Source organism: Xiphophorus hellerii, chromosome 7, assembly GCF_003331165.1.
Source record: "Xiphophorus hellerii strain 12219 chromosome 7, Xiphophorus_hellerii-4.1, whole genome shotgun sequence".
In the NCBI taxonomy this organism is placed as follows: domain Eukaryota; kingdom Metazoa; phylum Chordata; class Actinopteri; order Cyprinodontiformes; family Poeciliidae; genus Xiphophorus; species Xiphophorus hellerii.
Window position 1 is genome coordinate 21,723,184 of NC_045678.1, and position 25,167 is coordinate 21,748,350.

The 25,167-nt window shown below is 36.3% G+C and overlaps 1 protein-coding gene across 2 annotated transcripts in view; it reads right to left on the reverse strand.

The window, feature by feature from the left end:
* LOC116723075 (E3 ubiquitin-protein ligase SH3RF3) overlaps positions 1-25,167 on the reverse strand; it is a 109,146-nt gene that overhangs the window by 26,564 nt on the left and 57,415 nt on the right. For both annotated transcript variants that reach the window (XM_032567631.1, XM_032567630.1), the window contains exons 2-4: positions 13,803-14,078; positions 9,162-9,257; positions 1,140-1,448 (exon numbers count right to left, since the gene is read on the reverse strand). In XM_032567631.1, the coding sequence (XP_032423522.1) occupies positions 1,140-1,448; positions 9,162-9,257; positions 13,803-14,078 (681 nt within the window). The remainder of the gene's footprint in view (positions 1-1,139; positions 1,449-9,161; positions 9,258-13,802; positions 14,079-25,167) is intronic.

A 25,167-nucleotide genomic window follows, 5' to 3' on the forward strand; every position in this document is an offset into this window, starting at 1 on the left:
TGCAAAATGCAGAGCAGCAGAGGAACTGATATATTTTAGAAATTGTAATTTGCCCCTAGTTACAGTCTCTTTATCTTATCTTTCTGTTTTTGTACTTATTACCTTAGTTTGAATATGCATGCTTGTATTTACCTTTAGCTTACAGCTGGTGTACCAGAATGTTCCCACTGTGGGACAATAAAGGATATTTCTATTTTATTCTACTCTAATGTAACATTTTATACCACCTACTCCTTGGTATGCTTATAGTTTTATTATATGGAGAAAGTATATATATTAAAGTAAAACAAACTATATTTAAAAGCGTAACGTTATAATGCCAATAAATATCACTGCCTTACAGAGTGCCTGTCATAAGTGTTCACACCTTGTCAACATTTTTACATTCTTTATATTTCCTCTAATACCTAAAATCCAGGGCAACCAATGGGCTTGTTCAGAAAGGTTCAGTTTGCTGCTTTTCTCAAATCCATGCAGGAGACACAGCAAACAGATAGGAGGTCAGATGGGTCTAGTGAGGTCAAAAGTGTTCATTTTGGCCTTCATGTAAAACTGCTGTGTGGCAGAAAGATAACACTGCACACAACCATGCTCACTGTGAAACATGGCGGGGGCAGTATTATACTTTGATCCCAGTTCTGACATCGGACCTGCTATTTATTTGCTATTTTCTCCAGTGGAGAGAGGCAAGCTGGTTAGTTAATTATAGATAATACTGGAAGAAGACGTGTTGGAGACTGCAGAGTTACAATGAAATGGTTTGCATCAAAGTGTATTGAGAGTTGAAATCAGATTTACATACAGACTAATAAGACACATACACATTTTTTTTCTCACAGTCTGAAGTTCAATCAGACCAAGTCTATATAAACTTTTGAATTTGAAGAAAGTTAAAGCACATCTCTCAAAAATGTCCTTATTAGGTTTTCTGGCATTTAGCAAATACAAATAATGTTGGTTACTCAAACTGACCTAAAACAAGAGAAGTTCGATTGGACTTAACTTCAGACAGCAAGAAGAAAATGTTATGTTTATGTTATATTATTTGATGCATATATATATCTGGTTTCAGCTGTATACCCTAGATGTGTTCCCTTAGCTAATTTATGTTTTGTGCACATCCCAGTATGTGGAGATACCTGAATGCGAGCAGCTGCTCTGGGGTCAGAGGAGCTGATGAGGACCGGGTGCGAGATCTCCATGCTGTGTCTGTTGTTGAGCTGGGCAGCCCTCTGGCTGACAGAGAGTGCGGAGAAAGAATGCCGCTTCTTTGCGTTTTTCTTCCCTTCACCTCTCCTGTGGCCAGAGCCATTTCCATTAGACGGCGAGGCAGTGGGGGAGGGACCGGGAGTGCAGGGACCCAGGGGGGCTGGCTCAGAGCTGGGACCTGGTGCATTTGCTGGCATAGGTTTGTCAATCTCCATCAGCTGCTTCGCTGTTTCATTTAACTGAGAAGAGAAAAGGGCAGATGGGGATAAGAAACGGGGGGAGGGAGGGTTAAGAGAGAAGCAGCTCAGATGTTAGGTGTCAAACCTGAGTGGGTCATGCACATCTCCAACATACACAAGAGTATTAATCTGACCTTTACTGGCTTGTTCTTGTTGGCAGCTGTTAAATCTTACAACATAATAATCATTTGCCATGACTAGCCTTGGCTGCTGTGGTGTAGCGTCCTTACACACAGGTCAAAATCAATTCCCACATTTTAGCAGAAATTATTTGCACAGGCAACTGTTTTTAAACGAAAGAATCTTGCAAGGGTACACACATGGATCCTTGCATTTCCCCCTCTCACACACACACACTCTGCTAATGTTTACAGCAGCCAGGTAACAGCAAATATATATGAAACAAAATACAGATGGTGAAGCCACCTGTATGCATGAGGAAAAAGGCTAAAATTTAATAATCTACCATTTGCCCGGAATTCATGAGAGGCTACTATTAATTGCTGAAGGAAGTCACAGCATAAACAAACAAAACCAGATAAAATAGAGGAAGATGAAACAGGATCTTCACAACACCTGAAGCAGTAAAACATCTTGCTGCTTCTCAGTTTTCACACTCTTTTGTTCTGTTTCTGCCCACATAGGTTTCCAGAGGTTATGAGCAGGAAGTGTAAGCATGTAGATATGTTTTCCAAGTGGCCAGAAGGCTCTTGAAAATCTCGTATATAGGCCTAAGCCCTAGAGAGATGTCTGTTCACATGACTTCATTTTCTGCAACAGAAGCATATTTTTTGAAGTTGGAGACTGAGAAAAAGAGATCAAATGTTATAGATGCACATATAGGTCTATCTTTAATAAATTGTTATGTATATTGTAACACTATTTTTAGTAACTCACATTAAAGGCTTACTGTCACACAGTTGAATCTCGATAAATTAGAATCTATTTGAAGATGTCTTATGTGTTTGTTTCTATTAGTTTGACTTTTTAACAGCTAAATAAAACCCAGTGTGTAAGAAAATTACAATTATGTGTAAAACCAATTAAAAAGGTTTCTAATTCAAAAATGTCAAATCATTGGAAAATACGTTCGTGCACTTCACAGCAGAGTGGACCGTCTGAATTTTGCAGGTATTTATGCTGAATAAATAATCCAAGGTCACAGTAGAGAACAGTGACTCTACTGTTCAGATAGTGGCTCACGATATAGGGGGTAAAAATAAATGCTAATTTCAATAGGAAAACATGACTATAATTTGCTGTGCTTCAACATCAATGCACATTTAAAATAGCTTCAGCAAGCTGGGATTTTTATTTAATGTTGAAGTTTTTTGTAACATGCAATCTATTTATTCAAAGAGGTGATTGCAACAACATCTCATTAGTTCTCTAACAGTTTTTAAAACACCTTTAAGCTGAAATGCACTCTGAAGTGCAAGGTGCTACATGAACTAAAATGGTACACAAAAGTTATAAATTTTTCAACACTTATTACAAATGTACACTATGTATGTATGTCAAGTCACACCTAACGTGTGCGAAAGCTATATCCGTACTTGAATTTAATATTCAGCTTAAGTGTGACCTTTCAGATGTCTTACTCTTATATTAAGTTTATTTCACATAGACTCACTGAGAATTTAAGCTATAAATAACAAGCCAGCAAAAAGAACTTTAATACCACAACAACTTTACATTCCAATCATGTCTGCTTACCAGTCTTTAAACCCCTGAACAATCCCTTGAGAGCAAGTCAAGAGTTTTCTTCAATTTTTATTATCAGGTGTGTGTGTGCGGGGTGTGCGTATGAGTAAGAGGCAGTGTAAAAGGCTGTCTCGTCTGGGTTCAGTGTTGGTGATGTTGCATTTCCATATTAATAGAAATGCTAATCAAAGCCAAATCATATGGTAATGAGCATGATGGATTGACGTTGCAGATATAACTGAGATGTAACTCTCATGAGGCTAACACAAACACACATACACACACACACGCATGTAAACCACATCAGACACCCCCACACGCACACACAAAGGTCAATAAGGCCACACGTGATCTTTTAGAGTAACTTACAATCCAGTTTGAATCCCCTAATGCATCCAGTAAGTATGTTGCAAGCACACATGCACCCCTGCATTTCCCCCTCACACACACACACAAATCACTGATGTGTCAGTCTTTCTCTAGCTACTGATGTGCCTGTTATGGTGCAAAGCACATGAAGGAGTATGTGTGAGAGAGAGATTTTTACGTGGTTCTTCCTGCTGAATAAATAATCCAAGGTAATCCTTTTCTATGTGTTGAGCAAGCTGCACCGATTTATGTGTTGAGTGTTATCTCAACATAATACTGTGATGAGCCGATATGCTAAGAAAAGGAAAATCCAGCAACAAACACGCACGCTTTTGCAAACAATCTCCTTCCTAAACAGATCCACTGCCTTGAAAAAAGTATTGGTACCACTTGAACTGTGTATTTTAATCACAGTATACATCCAGCAGCACTGTGACAGCCTGAGATGTTTATTCAAAGACCAAGCAGACAGGTCAAGGATAAAGCTATGAAGAGGTCTGAAACAAGATTAGGACATCTCAAAGAGCACTGTTGAGTTTAGCGAATAAGCATGGCGCAACTGCAGATCTTCCAACTCCATGAGTCAGGTCTTTCTAGGAGGGGCAAGAAATCTAATATAAAAAAAAGTGATAGGTCTTGTTCACAGTTTGCCAAACAAGACTTATAAGGGGAAATGTGTTGAACATGTCCTCCTGAAAACATCATTCCCACAATAAAACCTGGTGGTGGCATTATCATTCTTTGACATCGCATTTTTTTGTAGGAAAAAGTACAGGAGAACTCTTAAAGAAAACAAGAGCAAACGTTCAAGAAAGATACTCCTGAGCATACAGTCTGAGCTGCAGCAGATTTAATATAAAGCAATCAATCACTAGAATGTCCCAGTCAAAGTCCAGATTTTCAATCCTATTCAGAGTATGTGGCAAGACTTGAGTAGTTGACTCTGAACATGTGCAAAGCTGATCAACATAGCCCAAATGAACAACAATTCTAACTACAAGAAATGTTGACTCAAGTAAATTTATGGTAAAACTTTACAATTTTAAATTTTAAAAAAACATCTAAACTAGATATCCTTCCACCTCAAAGTTCTACAATAACTTATGTTCATCACGTAAGACCCAATCCCCCTAAAATTCCACAGTTGCAACATGACAAAACTTAATATAAATATTTTTACAGGCTATTGCACAAAGAACTAAGACCTGAGTTCATGCAATACGAGTCCACATCAAAGGGAAAACAAAACCAAGCAAGCATGTCCCAAGCTAATTTCCAGTCAGGATGAATCATCCGAAAAACCACAGCCACTGAACACAAACCCACCTACGCTAACCTTGCTACTTTACAGATCTCCTAAACTTATACCACAGGATCCAACCCACTCACTACACCTACCCCAGGGGTCGGCAACCTTCGGCTCCAGAGCCGCATGCGGCTCTTTAGCGCTGCCCTAGTGGCTCTCTGGAGCTTTTTCAAAAAATGTTTGAAATTTGAAAAAGATGGGAAAGTGGGAAATATATTTTTTGTTTTAATATGGTTTCTGTAGGAGGACAAACGTGACACAAGCATTCTTAACGTTTTCCAATGATATAAAAATGTGTAGAATAAATAGGTAGGTCCTACCCAAACACCAGGTCCAGCAGACACAGCTATACCTTTACACGTGCATTAAACTGGGACACCCTGAACTCAAACCAAGTTCACACTCAATATATCCACCTACTCTCATAACTAAATCAAAGTAATCTCAAATTCAATTGTACAAAGCCTGCAGCTGGATAATTTAATTCATTACTGTCCTCTCCTCCTTATCCCTTCGTGTTTGTGTCTACATGTAAGATAAGACACAGGGCTACCTACCATTACAGAAGCTTTCAATGCGTCTTCATACAGTAATTATTTTTACAGTATGCGCTCTTACCAGAAATAATAAGGGATAATTCCGACACTGTCTACATGCATCGTTTAGTCCACGTTAGACATGCTCACCGCTTTGCAGCTGTTTTGGGCATCTCATGTTTCAAATAGCTTTGGTTCATTTGAAGATGGTTACTGGCACTGCATCTAATTTCAATGCAACCTTTGCACTGTCAAATGAGGTAACCTAACGCAGAGGATTACCACAAGAAACACATCAAAAAGCATCAGTTGTCCATGTGTGTGGCTGGGCTGGTCAACAGAACACATATAAATAAACTGCGAGGTATTATAGAAGAAAACAAGGGTCACATTTCTGCAATTAAACAACCATTCGCGTAAGAACAAAAAGGAAATAGTTCTATGTGGTATAGCAATTGAGACCTTTCATCAGTTTTAACATAGCAAAATTTGTTGAAGCAACTGAGGCATAATACAGACAATAAAAAAAATGTCAGCATACTTTCCTGTGAACAGCTTGCTGTATTGCAGGTTGTGCAAACTATAATGTTGATCTCCAATCTAGGTAACAACTGACAATTTCAGTGCTTGTCCCACTTTATAATGATGACCATACTAGAAAAGCAGTGTATTGGCACCTGGCAGCAGTTCCCTTTAAGTATTTGAGTATAAAACCAGGTTTTCCTCAAAACGCTGTGTATACTTTAGTATTTATATTCATATTCAGTTTATGTTAAAAGAGTTGCAACTGACCAGATAAAAAAACAAAACAAAACACATAAGTATAAACCTGGTAAAAGAAGACTAATAGATCTTCTTTGTTGCAGCCTATGTTTATTTTACAAGTTCCAAAAGAATTCAGTGAGCTTTTTTTTGTTGTTGTTTCAGCATTGGTTAAAGTAGGTTAAGTCAAACTTCATAATGAGTTATTGGTTGGCTGTGTAAAATAAGGAAATGGACATATAAAGGCAAAATAAGAAAAAAATCTACCACAGATGGCACAGGTTTATAGACATTTAAAAGCATTTTAATTTAAGAACATACGTTTTTTTATTAAACTCTAGAAATTGTATATATTAATCTTATCACTCAATTTATTTTAGATGTTTAAAATACCCATTTGTGAATCAAATTCACAAAAAAGCAAACTGTTAATTTTGTATAAAAAAACTTTTGAGATGCTGTCACTGTTTCCAACTACAGTGCAGCTAGAGAGCTAAAAACTTATGATGTTTTGCTGTATTTTCTTTGTGTGCCCGGTGAAGAGAAAATCATTGCAGTTATTTCCCATGCAATGTTGTATATTGTTGTGTCCTGGTTTGGCATATCACCACCCAGTTTGAGAAACATTTCTCTGACAGACAACCCTTTGCTTTTTCTTTCCCAGTTTTACTGCAACTCAGGATAATGTTCCCAAATTGCCAGCCATAACAGAAACTTATCCTCTTATTTTGGCAAGTGTATAAAATATTAACACAGATAATAACATGATGCGTTGCATTTACATGCACATCAGGAGAGGTTCCAGCTGAGCTCCTTCATTAGCTTCTTACTACATACACACATACGAATCCTAACACAGACCCCTGCTGTGTCACAGTGATGGAGAGGTCTAAATTATTGATGCATCTCCATTTAATGGGATCCCTTGTGTGTCTGTGTGAGTTAGTCCCAACCTTGCTCCAACCATAGCTTAATCGCTGAGAGAGTAGTTTGGTCAACCAGCTAAATTTGGGATACTTGACTGGGTGGTCCAGATCCTAAGTCAGAGTCAGCAGCAATCCAACAAAAATTAAGAAGTTTGTTCAAACAACTGTGACATTTAAGAGCTCAAAACTGGGATTTTCTTTGCATCTTCATTACACTGTAATTTAAAGTGAGACTTTTTTTTTGTATTTCTAAAGGAAAAGCTTCAATACAGAATTACTACTTTATTAGATTTTATGAAAATACTGCTTTATGCACCAGTTCACTGGGAATGACCCCCAGACACTAGATAGAAATCAAACAGACTAAAACATTTTCCCTTTGACTGTATTGTCAATCAGTTCTGAAGTTTACATTACTTCCTTTTGACAGGGTTGGGGAAAGTCAGCATTTTTCCTCATTTGTGTTGATGGGGAGAGAAAAGAAGAAAACACATTTTTCACCAGCATCATTTTAATACTGCTTAAGAGCCTTAAATGAGATCCGGCTTCAAACCGTGAAAGATATTTCTTCAGTTGCTCATGGATTAACGTAAACTATATTTCTCTCTTGACAGGCATGGGGTGAAGAGAGAAGGTAAAAGGCTTTCAGGTTTTACAAGTTTTTTATCCATTTACAGTGAAGACATCCTTTTAGGAAAAGCTCTATAACTGTAAAATGTCAAACAGCATTTGCTAATGTTATTTGCATTTTGTGGACTAATTGCATTTGGTTGCATTTAGATTACGGTTTAGTTTTAGATGCCTCAATTTAACATTCTGACTAAGAAGCATACATTAAAACATTTCTTAGCGTATGCAGTGACAGTAATTTACATACACTCGTCGTTGGCATGAATGCCATATCAATTCGGGGCTTTTAATGATGCAGTAGAAATGTTCTTTTTCCAAGATGGATGAATTATAAAACATTCAATTATAATTGGCTGCACAAGTTTTAATTCAATGCTAGTTTTATCCTATTTACACATGGTCTAAATTAAGCATACATGCTCAAATATTTACATAGACCCCCAAGAATCTTTGGATAAATGTTCCTTAGGAATTTGTAAAGAAACCATTCTATATTTAGCCATCAACAAGACTGTGTTAATTATGACTGTTTGACCACTGTTTTGTCAATTAGCTGGTTTCCTGACATGGATCTGGCTTTTAAGCAGAGTCAATAGATTTTCAATAAGTTGCCGGTTCCAAAAGCAAACCGGCTGCTATGTGCTTGGGACACTGTCTTTTTGTGCACGATTCACTTTTACCTCAGCAGTATAGATTTTTAAGAGTAACCCAGGAACCATAAAGATTTGTCTGTTACAAACTGGAAGATGGTAAATCACCAGAGGGACTGCCCATAGATGTGTGAGTACAACACCTTTGAGATGAAGCTCTGAGTTTACCCAGCTGAATAAAGTAAATGCCTTCTGAAGAAAGATTTTATGGTTGGACCAGACAAACATGGAACTATTTGAGCAAAATGACAACATGCTTGAAGGAGTCATGATGAAGTTCCTAAACCTAAAAATACTGTAGCTGTGGAGCATGGTGGAGGCAGCATGATACTGTGCACCTTGAAATTCTTTATTTTCAGCCAAAAGCTTAGACTCAATTGATCATTCTAACTCATCAACAATCCACAAGGCACATGAGAACTGGTTTGGGCCCAGATAGAGCCAGCTAACATTTAGCTTCTGAGTGTTATCAAAATCGCTTATGTGTTATCTTTCATATCTAGGGGTAACAGAAGAGTTTTAGAGTTAGATGCAGTTGCCTTAATGAGGTTGTTAGAAATAAGTTGTGTTTTCATTATTCATGATCATGATGATCATCTCTTGTTTTTGATAAATCTGAATCATTAGGGTTCCACTTTTCTAAATTTAGCAGAAAACCAAACACTGCTGATACATCCCACCTGAGGCCATTTAGTTTTGTGCAATCAAAGATTACAGGAGTAATGTGTTTTTTTTTAGCAGACAGATAAATAATGATAAATACTGAGTGGAACAGGTGTGCTGCTGCAGTGTTACTGATGCTTTCACAGCTCCTTTGTGACTCAGTTTACCTCGACATAAAGAATGGGGAAGATGCCAATCTTGTCTCCCAGCATGCCTTCTGCCCAGTTCTCATCTACGCGTCTGATTACTGTCAGAACCTCGTCCTGGAGGGAAAGGAAAAGAGTGATAGCATATAGACATACAAACATGCACACTGAATACTGGGAACGCACCATGATTGAACCAACAATATATGTTTCAGAATATGTCTCATCTGGTCTGACTTTTACAAATGATTAATTATACAAAAATGTATGTATTAGAAATTCAACATTAGCATTAAAAGTTAGAAAAAAAGTCACGTTAAAGCAGTTGATGTTTTTTTCATGTCAAATTTTCTTTTCATTCTTATATCTATGTGATGGAACCAGATGATGTTTTATTATGTGCTATCTCCTGGGCTATAACTTTTTTTTTGGTTTTGGAAGTGGTTGTATCAGTAGATCATCTTCAATTAAATAATATGCAATTAAAATTTCAGGCAATCAAAAATTTAAACACAACTATTGATGGTGTGAATTAATGTCAAAATTAATTTTGAAGCATAACTGTTCTTTTCCAGAGTAGAATAATTTTGTGCTAAATTATAGTGTTCTTTCCTGAAGTCTGGCTTTCTGGCATAGGTTGGCAGCAAAGATGGTGACAGATGAATTCACACTTAACCCTTTTACCCAGTAGAATATACCCACAGTATGACTGACATTTAACAATGCTCAAACAAGCCTTCACTGTTTTCCTCACAGCCAGTGGAAAATGTCCAGCGATGGTGATTTTCTTTCAAAGCAAATAGAAATTTTGTTGGATTTGAAGCAGAAGAGAAAGTCCTAAAAAATGGTCATGGTCTAAAAAAAAGAGGGACTTCTGAACAAAGGAATGTAAGGAGGCCTTCAACTCGCTTTCCATTTTAAAGAAGATACTCATGAAATTTGCTTTTCATTTCTTCAGATGACTGCACAATGCTGCAGTTGGTAGCACTGTTGCCTAGCAGCGAGAAGATCCTGCACTTGAATCCTGACCTATAGTCTTTATCCATGAAGTTTGCATGTTCTCCATGCATGTGTGGGTTCTCTCTGGGTATTCTGGGTTCCTCTCATCACCCAAAAACATGACTGCTAGGTGCACTGGGCTCAATAAATTGCCCTTAGATACGAGAGTGCAATCTGTTCTGTGAGTCTCTGTGTTGACGCATGATGAACTAACAAACTACCCAGTGATTGCTGGAGATAGTCAGCAGCCCTTTAACAACTCTGCAGGGATATGTGGGTAAAATGTGAAAATGGAAAAATTCAGTGTTGTGCTGTTTAGAAGGAAGTCCCAGTCATGAATGTGCTTTGTTGTTTAATGTGTTTACCAACTCTAGAACAAATATGTGCTTCGATTATAGACGCATCATCCAAGTGCAAATTAACTTAAAGTCATAAACTGATTACCAGACATTCACCTTCAGGAATTTCTAGCAGAGAGCATAATTTAGAATTTTGTCAGGAAATTGTTTGGATCCTGAAGCAGCAAATAGCTCTAGACCATCATGAAGCCACCAAAGAGTTTGACTGTTAGTACTCAAAGTGTAGTGGGGTGCACAATTTCCACAATGCACCACGTTTTGCCAGTTCACAGAAAATTTACCCAAAAGTCTTGAAGATAATCATAATATGCATAAAGAGCAGGTGACTCCTCATTCAGTATTTTCTCCTTCTTTTTCAAAGCATTTCAAACAATAAGAGGTATTTATTCACAAATCTACCACAGATCAACACTCCTGCCAGCTAAGACAATGACACATATTGTTTTTATCAAGTCGAGATATCAATCACTTCTTTTGTACACAGTGTGGAAACTGTGTAGGATCTCAACCTGTAAGGTTTTGATTATCTTCCCTTTACGCTTACTTAATCTCAGGAATAGATTACATTCATTGTTTCCCAACACACACCCACATAGTGCTGCTTTCTCTCCTAACGTCAAGGCCTTGGTAAGGCCATTACAGGATGGCAGTGATAATGCTGTTAAATGGCTGTATATTAGTCATTCTGAGTAATTACCTCTCACACTGAGAAAACAATATCACACTCAATGGTTCTGCATGACAACACAAATATAGCACACCATGTGTCTCTGAGTGAGTTTATGGGCTTAATGTAATATTCAGTCATGAACTTGTTGATTATCTTAACCCTAAAATGAGAAATGGTGTGAACTATTGATGGCTCATTGTTATCACTTAATCTAGATAGGAATTGTCTCAATTCAACTGCACAGGAGTCAATAAATGCTATAATTTATTAACCTGTTTCTTCTCATCAATCTCTAAAATGTAAAAAACAGAGAGCACAAAGCTTGTTCACAGAGCAGGAATAAAGTAAGCTTTGAGGATCACATCAGAAAAATTTTTTGCTCCTATTTTTCACCGATAATTGAAATGACGTCGATAGTTTTAATTTATCGTACGATTAATCGATTTATCGTTTAAAGCGACAGGCCTAAACATGATACTATTAAAGGACTGCACATCTTACCAAGCCCTTTTTTGATTTTATTTTATTCCTTCTCAAGATTTACTTTCCCAATGTCAGATTTGTTGGATAACTTAGACGGAATAAATGTCACATTATGTTTGGGGGGAAAAAAAGCAAAAATAACAATATAAACATCTGAAAGCCACTAATCACTGTTTGACTGGATTTTCCTTGATACAATTTCAATAAAAAACTGTTTTTTGCAGTTTCAATCTAAATAAGAAATGCTAAAAATGTATAAGAAAGAGTCAAAATTCACTAAATTATATACAGTAGTTATAAAACATCACAAGGCTTTGTACGCAGGAATCCACGACAGTATTAGAAAACGATACAATCTGATCCTACTGCAAATAATATTCTAAATGACACAATCTATAAATTATCTAACTAAATTTAACATTTTTACTTAAAAGAACTTTATACTGTGAGAAAATAATGAATGACAATAAAAGGATTAATTTTGTGGGTGTGGTAAAAATATAATGTGAATAAATTAAGTAAGAACCCTTATTCTAATCTTGTCCATTTGAACCAACACATTCATTTCAACTAGTCTAAAGGCGTCCTTGGAATGTGTGTTTCAGATGTGTATTTTTAAGGTAGTGCACATGGCCTTATTTTTCAAATAATATAATATATAATATATTATACAGTTCAAAGCAACATTATTTATTCCAGTGAATAGACAAAAAATTTGGACAGGCCAAAAGATTTTTCCGTATTTTTAAGCCTTATTATGAGGCTGGTACAGATTTGGCATGTAAACATAAACTATTTAAATATGAGCACAGAGTAAATCAGCTGCCAGAATCTCCCTCCAAAACATCAAAGTCTGTCTTAAAATCAGCTTCAGCCAAATCCTTTTGGAGCGTGGCGAAGAGCAGCTGCCTCCTTAGTGATTTTTCCTTCACATATCAAACACTTCACGGCAAACGTATCACTGCAAAATTCTGTTCAATACTAGATACAATAATATTGAAACTTATTAAAACTTTGACAAAAATATATTTTTTTATAATTAAGCAACTCTAACAGATTATTAAACAGAGTTCTGAGGTATAGATGGACTCTGAAGGACATACAGAGATCTGCTTCAGGTGGCACAGTCCTTCAAAAGGACAACTATTAGTTGTGCACTTCTTATTTCTGTTCGCATTTTGTGACACACAACATGAGGGGAACAGCAAACGTGTAAAAAGATCCTCAGGTCAGAAAAAAAAAACAAAGCAGAATTTCCTGGCCTACATAGAGGCTATAAAGCCTGTATATGAGTAACCCTACACATCACCCTGAACATACCATATCCACAATAAAACAAGGTAATAACAACATAATGCATAGCATGGAATGTCTCTCTTTAATAAGAGCAGGAAAGCACAGTAGATGATGGGTTGGTTTGAACTAAAAATGGGCCATTACTTATAGAGGTAGTATTATGTGTTTTCCAGACACTTAGTGCCATTTTATGGCACAATCAAGTAACTGTGTTACCTCAAGTTGTTATAAAAATGCTATATATATATATCAAGCATGACTTAAACAAAATTTTAATCTGTAATTTGACACCTTGAAATTGAGTATTTTGCAAAGAAAAGCCAAATGTGTCAGTTCGACATGCTATGGGGATGAGGACTCACCACAAAATATTTTAAGCTGCAACTGCAGCAAAAGGCAGTTAACGAAATACTGTCTCAGCAGAGCTAAATACAAATCCGAACTACACTTCAAAGACTTGTGTTTGTAGAAAGAAATTAGAGGTGTCTAAATGCACACAACGTTGTGTGACACAATCTGGGAAAGTTCAAGATATATGTAAAAATTTACAAGGTTGTTTTACACTTTAATAATCTACAGTGTATGAATTGCAATTGCTAGCCAGCAAATCGGGTTCTTTCACTCTGAAGAGGCTTCTGAAACACAAGAGTCATATCTAATAAATTATTCATCAAACAAACAATCAACCAGCCTGGTTAAACTCTGCAGGTAAATGTTTGCTTCTATAATCTTGCACATCATTCCCTAAAATGTCCTCTTTGATTTATCAATCTAAGCCACATATATTCATCTGGTTGTCTTATGAAATACCATCGCCCTACAGGTGGATGCATCAAGTGTGCATATGTGTGTTACCTTGCTAAAGGCCAGGCAGTCTTTATCCTGGTCTTTGTCTTTGACCTCAAAGTCGTACAAAGCTTTGCCCTGAGGTGGAGTTTGACTCAGGGGACGCAGCAGTTGGATGTAGCTAGCTGGCAAGAAGCCATGGCAACCATTAAGCTCCCCGTGGTACCAGTTGTCATCCACCTTGCGCCGCAGGATGATAATATCACCCTTGGAAAACTGTAAGTCGCCTGGTTCCTTGCCTTCATATGAATAGAGTGCTTTACCGCAAGGCAGTGCTGGGATATTCTGTAAAATATAAACACATAAACATACTTTTGATTCAAACAACCTCTTGAACAGACATCAAAACCAGACAGTAAATGTGTTTTTACTACTTTAGTGTATTGATGGCCAACATGTTGCTTCATAGCGTTAAAATTGTTTTGTAGTGGCCTGGAGACAGATTGAAATCCAAACTTTTCAGGTTTGTGTAAAGTTGATTTGTTTAGAAAAATCACTTAAAGGAAAAAAAATCATATTTTAGTATCAGAAGACCTATGAATCTGTACATTATGACACAAACAAAATAGCCTTTTTAATCCTGCATTCTAAAACAGAAGCGCTTTCATGCAAGGATGAGGACATCGTGTCTTTACTAACACAATCTTGTAGCCAATCATGGCCTGTTTCCTTTAAATGGGAGCAACAGAAAAATGATAAGGAGAGAACATTTGCTACAAAGATAAGCTACGCAGGAAATGGAAATGAGCTACATGGAAGTAAACAGGTGAACAGGTCGGATTTCTCCGCTGGAAATACCTTCTGTCCCCGGATTATTTTACATCTTGAATCTTTAAGCCAAGAGAAGAGAAGAAGGCAGTCCACATTGATTTCACAGCTACTACAGTTTGCCCGAGTGAGGAGTGACCAGCCAGATTACCAAGGTGACTGCTGGTGTTGTGAAAATAATATTTATCTGGTTAGAAAATCTGTGCTATTACAAAAGTCTCAACTTGTTATATGTTGCCTATAAATGCAAAATATCTGATGTTGTTTGTGGACCACTTTAAAAAGCTAATCACAAAGTTCTCGCTGCTCCTTCCATGTGTTTATTCATAAAAAATTATTTGCAGAAGCGACTCATTTTCCTTTTGTCCGATCATAGACGAATAGGACATCTGACTACAGACACCATTTGACTATTTAAACCATTTTTTCAACGACTGCATGTGTAGCATTGACATAAAGGAACCCTATAAAACAAAACATGTTATGAAAAAAAGTAAATGTAGGTAGTTTAAAGAAATAGAGAGGTATTAGAGACAGTGGGCTTTTTTTCATACAGTTTTGAAAAGATTTTGATACATTTCCATATAATGCTCATGATTGACAAGCTTTCTTATATTGTTGCCTTTTCTGTAAATCTGTTTTTATCATTTCTATGTATTGATAAGTACAGCATACTACGTTATCTCCTGAGGAGATGAAAGTTCAACCACTTCAGCTATCATTATTTAATATTTCTATTACGCAAGTACAGTAATGGGACAGGACCGTTATAGCGGTCAAGAGGAGCGCTGCAAATCTGGACAGCAGGGAAGCGGGGGGGTCCTGTCAGACGATCAGTTTCCAAAAGCACACACACATACAAAAGAAAATTGTATACCGGGTCAGTGCGACCCCGCCAGACCAAGCAAAGAGTAAAAAAAGAAATTGTGGGATCTAAATGACCCCATCTCTTAAGACTGTAGGAAGGTTGAGCAATCAAATAGCACCATAGATTTATCACACCATATTATTTATTAGACAAAGATGAAGCCAAACTAAATATATTCTCCAAAAGTATTCCCTATAACCAGGGATACATAGAAAATGCATAAATATTTTGACACCTATATCACTATAGTGCAGCTAAACCTCCACAAGTAAATCGTGATTATGTGGAGAAAAGTAAAACCTGCAAGTCTGCAAGTCACTGCATGGTACTCCTGGTGACAGCTGTCTGAAGAAATAGGAGTTCTGACACCTATACAAATCAGACTAACAATGATGTTCTGGAGCCAGAACAAAAAAAAAAAACCATGAATGTAACAGTTTCAAATTAATAGTGTTATGAATTACAGTGTCTAGTCATTAATCACTGTGATGAATAGCAGACAGACAAGAGTCATAGCAGAAAACTTTTATATCCCTCATTAGGGCATCAATTTGTTAGAACTCCATTCTATTGCTCCCTGACAACTCCTTTCCAAACATCCCTTCCCACACTAGATATTGTTCTATACCTTTTAACTCTATGAATTCAAATTCTAGACGCAGACTTTGCCTTCACTACTTTTCTCTTGATTTCCTATTGCTTTCTGTATTGACAGCCAAGTTCTCTGTTCCAAGGCTTACGTCATCGATGTTTGACAGCCTAACCCTCATCATTGATGCTTTCACACTTTATTTTTGTATGAGTTTGAGCGATTGAAATTAATATAATTGAAACTAAAAAGTTGGAAAAATATTCCCGTTTTAAATCTTGAGGTTGCGTATTGTGACCAGTTTTCAACCTGAAAGGGGTTGCTTTTTAGTGCTTCTGTCTGACATAGTTATTAATTAAGAGCGCCAGGTGACAGGTGTGCCTTTGACATAAAAGTGTTGCTTAAAGCAGCGCTGGGCCCATTTTGATAGCTCTGCAGATAATTAAAAGCTTAGATGTCTGTAATTAGTGCCATTGGTTAGACATCATGAGTGGTAATTACCTGTCACAAAGGCTGTAATGTGATTTATTAGATTTGAGATTTTGGGTCTTTGCATCACTTTAAAACTGAGAATATACAGTTTACATATAGATGACCCTTTCATCTGTAAATTAGACTAAAAAAACGACAAAAAGCCTGGAAGCAAACAGGTTTGGGGGAACTGATAACAGTGGCAAATGCAATGTGTTTTAAAGTGTTGGCCCTGGAGACTAATTTGTAGAGCATGGATAGTTGGATATTCCCCTCAGTAGCGAGTGAGATATGACTGGTTATTAAAATGTTTGCCAGGTAATTGCTGCTCCCACCTTGGGCCAAACATAGTAATTTTGAAAATGCCAAAGCTGGGTGAAGCATGACTCTCTGGAGTTTCATCAAAATGGGGTCTGCGGTGTGTCACTTATCACATGTCCTGGACTGACAAGCACCGCTCCATTTATCCCCCCACCCTAACAGATATCTGACATTATAAATAAGAAAAATGTCCACAAAGTGAATTTGAGTTGAAATTCTACTCATCCAATGAACACTAAAATCACTATCTGTGTAACAGTTGTCAAATGGTTCAATAATGTCACACTGGAATCAGGATCTGCACCGGTTTATTCCTATAATACACAATGTGGGACACAATCAACCAGCGGGTACACACACAGTCAGATCCCAGCAGCGCAGTTAGGCAGCTTCTCCTTTTTATATACATACTGTATATTGACAACAAATGGAATTAAGGGCAAATAAAATTGTGTACAATATATTTTCTTAAATCAGCATTAAGAAAATATATTAATGCAAAATAATAATAAAAACCAAAACTATAATACAAAACTCAAAGTTCCTGCTTTATGTAAAAGAATGCATAAAGGACCTATTCTAAAAACACATTCCTTAAATTAAAAGATATAGAACCACAACATGTAACTGTGTATTCAGCACATACCTATAAGACACAGTGTGGGACACACTCAACCAGCGGGTATGGCATACAGTGTATGGCATACAGCGTATGCCATACACAGTCAGATCCCTGCGGCCCAACACACATTTTGGAGGGAACGTTTCAGACAAACTTTATAAGAGTAACAGTTTAATTCTAACCAAACCCAAAGTCTTTAAAACACTTAAAAACAATTACCATTACATTTTTATGGAGCACAAAAACTGTGAGAACTATTTTTAACTTTATAAACATTACTGAGAGAGAGCAAGAGAGAGAGATAGCGATAGTTTTAGCATACGCCTTACCAGCAGCGCAGTCAGACAGCTTCTGCAGGGCTGCTATAGTTACGTCACAGAATGTGCCAAGTGCAACACCAATAACCATCCTCCCAGTACAATGGTTAGGAACCAAAAATAAAACAGTAAGAAACAGAAATAGCCCTGCTGTAGTGCAAAGGAAATACTAGACATATTCCAATTCAACAAAAAGGTGTTTTGAGAAGGTTGATTGTAATCAACGATGAAAAAATAAATAAATAAAAAAATAAAATTAACTCAGCTACATCTGCAGATCCAATTTATATACATAAGAAACTAAACAAAGTGCTGAGTATTACAGAAAAAAAATAAAACGTTAAAATACTTAACGTATTTTTACAAATAGCTCAACAAGTCTGGTGCTATTTAAGCATTACAACCTTGGGTAAATACACAACAATACTCATAAAAATGAATATATTATTGTCTGTCCTCTGTGTCTCCATGTTGCATTGTGATGGCCTGGCCCTCTTAATTCCCAGATTATAAAAGAATTTCAAGGAATATTTTCAACCGTCGTCTTCCAGCTGTCTTTCGGCTAACTGACTGTGGCTCAGTGGGTAAAGTATTATCTTGTAATCAGAAGTTGGTCTATCCTTTTCTCTTTATTTTAAGTGCAAGAAGAATATTTTGATAGAAATTGAATTTGTTTATGTTTCAGAATTAGAATCTGTTCAATGGGCAAATCCCAGGTATGATGTATGGTGTTGTACTATAAACACAACAGAAGGAAATAATTTGTATATGTGTCTTGTGATTAATTACAACAGACACTAAAAGATACCGACCATGCTTAGCTAGAATTGGCTGCCTAACTGTCTGTATCTCATTTTGTGGATCAAGCACATCAGATTTATGTGAGATCTAGCTCAGTTGAGGCTAAAATACTGTGACAGCAGCCATTGGACAAATGTTGTTTGTTTTCTGGCTAATAGAACAACTGGTGAGCATTAAACTGGCCTTCCTGAAACAAACAGCTTTGAAATTATAAGCTTGCTTTTGTGTACATCTGTGCAAAATCATGGTGCTATTTTCTAAAAAAAAAAAAAAAAACATGTTAAGTTTGTGTGGCAAGCCTGCTGTTGTCTCTGCTCAACATATGTGACACACAAAGAAGGGGAATCACGAGAAAAGCAATAAATTAATTAACAACACATGAGTTCACTAGTTGGAATTTAGAATTTTCCATCAAAAGGGGAAGAAGTCACACAAACTTTCTACCATTATTCTCCACAATAGAAGAGGCTGTTTGTTGTTCGAAGCTGAGATAAAAGCTATAGAAACAGTGACATAAAGAACCTCATCACAATATAGCTCACTCACCACCACAAACATCCAGACTAAAACCACACGGCTGAGCACAGACTCTATATATCCAACATGTTCTTAAAGGCAACTAGTGCAGAAAGGTGGGTTATCTTAAACAAGATTCAGGTAAACAAACAGAGTGCAACAAAAAGGACAAGAAAAACAATTTATCTTCTCTCAGAGAGAATAAATACAACACACATGATGTACACACGCACCCACGCCCACGCCCCCACGCACATACAGTACACGCTTCCTCATTTCATAGACGTATACATGTCGATACTCCCTTGATGCTGTGCCGAAGAGAACAACCTGAGGATTCAATGCCTGAATGACATCAGTGTTGATGCAATGAGAGGAAATAGTCAAAAAAAAAAAAAAGAAAGAACACAGATTCATAATACTTTTGATGTTACCAACACCGACTATAATTTGTCTGTCGCATGAGAACGGCACACACTGCACCACAAAATCTAAAGAATTAGCTATGTATGTCCAAGAACTTGTCTTTCTGCACATTAGTTCCCAACTTCAACTGCTTTGCTTTGCATTTAAGGCTGTCAAAAACATTTTGATGTCTGTAGCCATTCTCGGTTGATAAGTCTCACTGTCAATGCCAACCTGTCCAAAAAGTTCACACTGAAATAATTTGAAGGCCCTATAAAGTCCCTTCAAGTTCTTCCAAAAAAGAAAAAAAAGAAAAAAAAACATTTCTGTAGAGATATCTCTTTGTGTACAAGGGCTTTCATGTTGTCACAAGAAAGAGATGTTCTAGAGCTGTGAAGTGCTGTGAGCAGGCGCTGCTCCATCTGTGCCTACGCACGGTGCATTTAGGTACATTAGATCTACGACACCTGTGTTTGGGAAGAGTTGTGACAAGCACGCACAAAAAACTAGACATTATGCAAAGTAAACGTGATAAGACCAAAAATGTGCAAAAAAAGTAATATTATTAATAGGGAATGTGCCTACTTTGTAGGTTCAAGTGAGTAATTATTGGTTTAAAATACAGTTAATAAACGTTTGTTCTGTAAACCTGTACTTATTAATACATGCAAAGTGTTATCTGTAAACCAAGCTTTCAAACCCTTTAAAAAGTGCTTGGCTGGGTAACAATAGTTTGTTCACATGGAAAGAATGTATGACTTCAAAGATTTCAAAGGCAAAAACCATGCGGCATGTGACTGGATGGTTTGGTTTGTGCTGGGGATGAAATCATCCAATGTTTTTTCATAGCTATTGGTACGAGGTGCCGGGCCGATCACAGCATTTTTGTCCTAATAACTTGCCAGCAGAATGACAACCTCCATTTATGGGAATTTTGTTGTCTTTTGGAAATCTTAGTGGAGGGAATTAAGGAAGATTAGCCCCGGTTTTGTGGTTTCAGAAATTTTAACTCTGCTTACTTTGCTAACTATTAATTCAAAGTTCTAAATTGGTTGTAAATTTCAGATTTTATGTTTGCACATATGCACAGTTTTCTGTGCATTTATACCTTTTGCCTCTATTTTGTCTTTTCACCATTCTTTTCCCTCCTCCTTCTGTTACTTTTATGTCTCTTTGTTCTGTCTTTATTTCTGCTCCCCTAGCTAACAAAGTGGGGTGGTAGAGGCTCCTCCAGGGTCTCACCAGGGAACCTCTCTGTTTGTTGCTTGGCGCTGGGAGAAAGGAGGTTGCAGTGTTCTCTCTCGGCTGTGGGGATCATCTAAAACTACAGGAAGGCTGCTGGGTTTTTTCTCTCAGAGCCTGAAGCAGAAGAGTTGCACTGCATGTATTAGTTCTAGATTTTGAAACCAGAAAAACCCAACCTGAGTTTAAAGAATGTTTTGGCTGTCTAGCATGCGGTAATATCATTGTTATTCTTATGAAGGCCTTACTCGGAATGGCAAAGATTGCAAAAACGTCTAGCTGTAGCTTCTAGCAGTCTGCAACATTTTAATAAGCGAACTGTCTGGAACTATAAATTTAACACCTTTAAACTTGTTGTAGTGTCTGCAAATAAAATGTATATTTGATTCATAAATATTGCAGAAACTGATTGTGTAATACTCTATGAATTGTATGATGTATGTTTAATCTACTGTAATCAGATTGGAAGTCTGATTACCATATGCGTCAATTTGGAATTCAGTATCTTACCTAAAGACAGTCTCATACTGTTAGCTTGTTTATTTTTACATTTCAAAAACATGGTCATTCTTTTAAGTTTAAAATCATTTACAAGGGTATCTCTAAAAGCTAACAAACCACAGACAACAATTTTAGTTCAATGGCACACGTCTATTACCGTTAAATATTATCCAGCGACATCCTGAATCTGACAGACTTACTGCAGTTGTCAAGGTGTTTTTGTATTTTTCAGTATTGGTATGAGGTGCCGAGGTGTAGGAGGTGTATTTTTATTGTAAATTGACTTTGCTTGCTCGTAAGGCCTATGTGGCTTCTGTGGCCATAAGGTGCAGTAATTATGGCAGTTCAGCAAAGAAAGCAAAACCTTGAATTTCTGTAATGTAAAGCATTTATAATTTTCTCATTTATATTGGAGTGCATTTACTGAAACTTTATTCTTTTCACTAAAATCGACATTGGTTTTTGACAAGAATTTTATGGCAGTTTTATGTTTTGCAAGACATAAGTATGTCATAATTTTTACAGAACCACACAAACTATTGAACGTCCAAAGTATAGTATGTTTTAATGTTTGAGCTTTCACAGTGCTGTTGGTGTGTTTTGTACTGTAACCTTTAAGGATCAACAATCCTGTTTTTTTTTTCTTATGTGAAGATCTTTTCCACCTCTCCTCTAACTCCTTTGTGCTACATGCTGCCTGACTGTTAGAGCTGAACCATACTGGTCTATTTCTTAGTGTCTCTGCAGTGCTATAAAAGTCATTTGGCACATAAAGTGTATTGTATAAATAGGTTTAATCATTTTCTAAGTCTAGGAAGCATTTTTAACTCTGCCTTTACTGCTCAACAGAGAACATAAAACATTTAAACAAGCATCTTGACTTCTGTCATCGCCAAGAGGTAATTATCTGAATTGTGAGCATAAAAACAGTGTTGTGATAGTTTTAAAATGTTAGTTTTGAGTAGACCACGAAGGACATTTGAGTAAGAAAGCTAACATCTAATAATAAAAGATTAATAACATTTCATGTAGATCTCCAGTTCAATCAGCTGGAGATCAGAATGGGCTCTGATTGAGGAATCAGCAGGTCAAGCATTAAATATCAGATTTTCTTTTTTTTTTCACTTTTTTGACTTCATAGAAAAGTGGAATTTTCTATGAGCCAAATAAAGTCTGATCGGTGCATCCATACTTTTACGTGCATACACTTAAACAAAATAAAATAATAATAGAGTGCTTGGACTTTGTAGAAGAGCTTCATTAGCATGAGTTTCTGATTAATGTTACTGCTTCAAGCCCAAAACTTTATGGTAATTTATTCTTCAATTTACAGCATGGAAACTCAGAAAACCTAAAATTATGAACAAAGAAGTACTGCAAAAATATAAAAGCTAAAAGGTACTTGTTCTGATTTCAAATATGTATCTCTGTCTTATTCTTCATATTTTATATATGAACATTAAGAACTGGGTAGAGAAGACAAACCTTGAAATCACTAGTGAAGCTTGTTGTGAGAGAAGAATGCCACCTTCCTGCAACACTGACACAATTATAATAGAAAAAAATTTAATAATTTCTAAGTTGTCACTCATTTCATGTGTGGAAAAAACCAGAACAGTGTGATGTTAAAAGCCATGGCATAATTCCTGGATTTGAGGCCTTACACCTTTTAGGTGTGAAGATTTTTTTTTTCCCTTCACAGCATTATCATTAGTCAAAGCTCTCACACACAAACACACTTCTTCTATCCATTACATAAATCAACGAACAGTAATTACTGCACCGTAGGGGTAGGAGAGTGTTCTCTGTGTGAGAGCTGCCCTTAGGGATATAATATAAATGCAAGTGTCCCTCCATCACCAACTGCTGAGAGGCCCATCTGTCAAGTCTCTCGGTGTGTCTTCTGTAGCCATAAGGTACAAAGAGGTGACTGGTCCAACATGGGACCAACTGCCTCATTCAGCCAGGTCCCTGTTGGACAAAACAGATACAAGTGTATTCATAGCAGCTCAACATGTGGATCAATTGGTGTGCTTTTCATTTTTGAAAACAAATTAATAACTGAATTTTGTTCCATTTCTATAATTAAAAAAACAGTCAAATGCAATAAATAAAATAATGGTAACATTGTTTCCTTATATATACATGTATATATATATATATATATATATATATATATATATATATATATATATATATATATATATATACAGTATATATATTTATTTATTTTTATTTTTCTGGACTACGAACAAAAATAATAAAATTTTAAATGCTACACATTAGGAACCCAAAGTTCTATGAGCAAAATTGTGGTTGCTGTATAGTTTATGTAAACTAAGAGTGCATTCACTCAAGTTCCAGTTTCTTGCCTAAAATGTTTGATTTGTTTGGGGAGGTGTGAATGCACAATCGAACTCTGATGTGGACCAAAAAGAGCAAACTGTGGTTTCCGAAGATTACCTTAGTGAAGGGCATTCTCGGGAAAATACAACCAAAACAAATATGTGAGTTCAGTTCTTAGAACTAAATAGGAATAATCTGAAATTAGAATCAGCAGGTCAGAGTTTTACAAAGGTACACAGATTGAAAACAGAACACAGCTTTCTATTAGATATTCCTCATAATACTTCACAACTACTGCTGGTTGCTATTTAAATTGTTTAGTTTACATCTTACTATATTTCAGTACTCTTTTGAGCGTTGCTGTTTTAGGAGAGCACTTTGGGTTGTACTGCGAGTATCAAATCTGCTACACAAAAGAAGCCGAGCTGTGTTCACCCTGCTTAAACTTGGTGTTATTTAAATGATCAAATTAATTCAGCTTTGTATGAAATCAACAGGGAGTCAATTGATTTGCTTCAACAATAGAATGCTCTCGTCCTTCAAAAGATTTCATTGACTTGATTTATGCAAATATTATAACAAAAGGTCAGTAAACACAAGGAAACTTGACAGTGAATAAAGATCACATTTATTGACTTTAAATGTAATGTTGTGTATACAAGTACCAAGAGTGTCTGGAGGATATTATAAGCATTTGTTTTCTATTTTTATTATAAAAAGAACCGCCCAACAATAAATGCGAGTGTTCTGTCTAAAAGACATTTTGAGTCAGATAAAGTGAAATATAAAGAAAATAAAGATAAAGATATTCCCATAAACAAATTAATGTAAAGACAAGTATAAAAAGCTCTTTAAAAAAGATATTCATTTGAGTCATGGTTATTAACGAGCTGTTGGGATTAATCTTCTGAAGTAGGAACAGATTAGAAGGAAGAGAAAATAAAAACATAAAATGTGATGCAAACATTTCTCTTTCTGCGGTAACATGTCCCCACAGAGCTGGTGTGTTTCTGCATAAATCAAACACATTCAAATTTATTTCATGTTTGAAGGATCTGAACTAAGGATTCGTGATCTGCAACATAGTTTACCATTTACAAGAGGTAAATAGTTTTGTTTTTATTTTCTTCAGGACATCTGCAGCTACATAACTAAAAACATTACAATTAGAACCTTTCACAAAGGATCTAATTGAAACCTTCTTACCTGTTGTATCTAATGCTACAACAGGTAAGGACAGTATTGGAGAAAAAGCCAAGACATCCATAGTGATCATACATTGCTCAGGTGGAAGAATCTGCCGTTTTGACAACTTTTAATTATTGTGCACACCGACTTGCTCTGTCTGGAGCCATCACAACTGCTGTCCATCGTTGTTTTTTCCATAAGCCCATTTTGCTTTCAGGGCAGGCAAAAAAAGAAAAAAAGAGACAAAAAGGATTGTTTACAGCAGCATTTCCCTTTTAGGATCAAGTATTTTTGAATTGATTAACAATTTTAGATAAACATGTACTTTAGAAAATTTATTGTAATTTTTAAAGACCCATCATTTTATCTCTATTTTTAGAATTTATAATAAACACTGGATAGCCGTTTTTTTTTTCTGT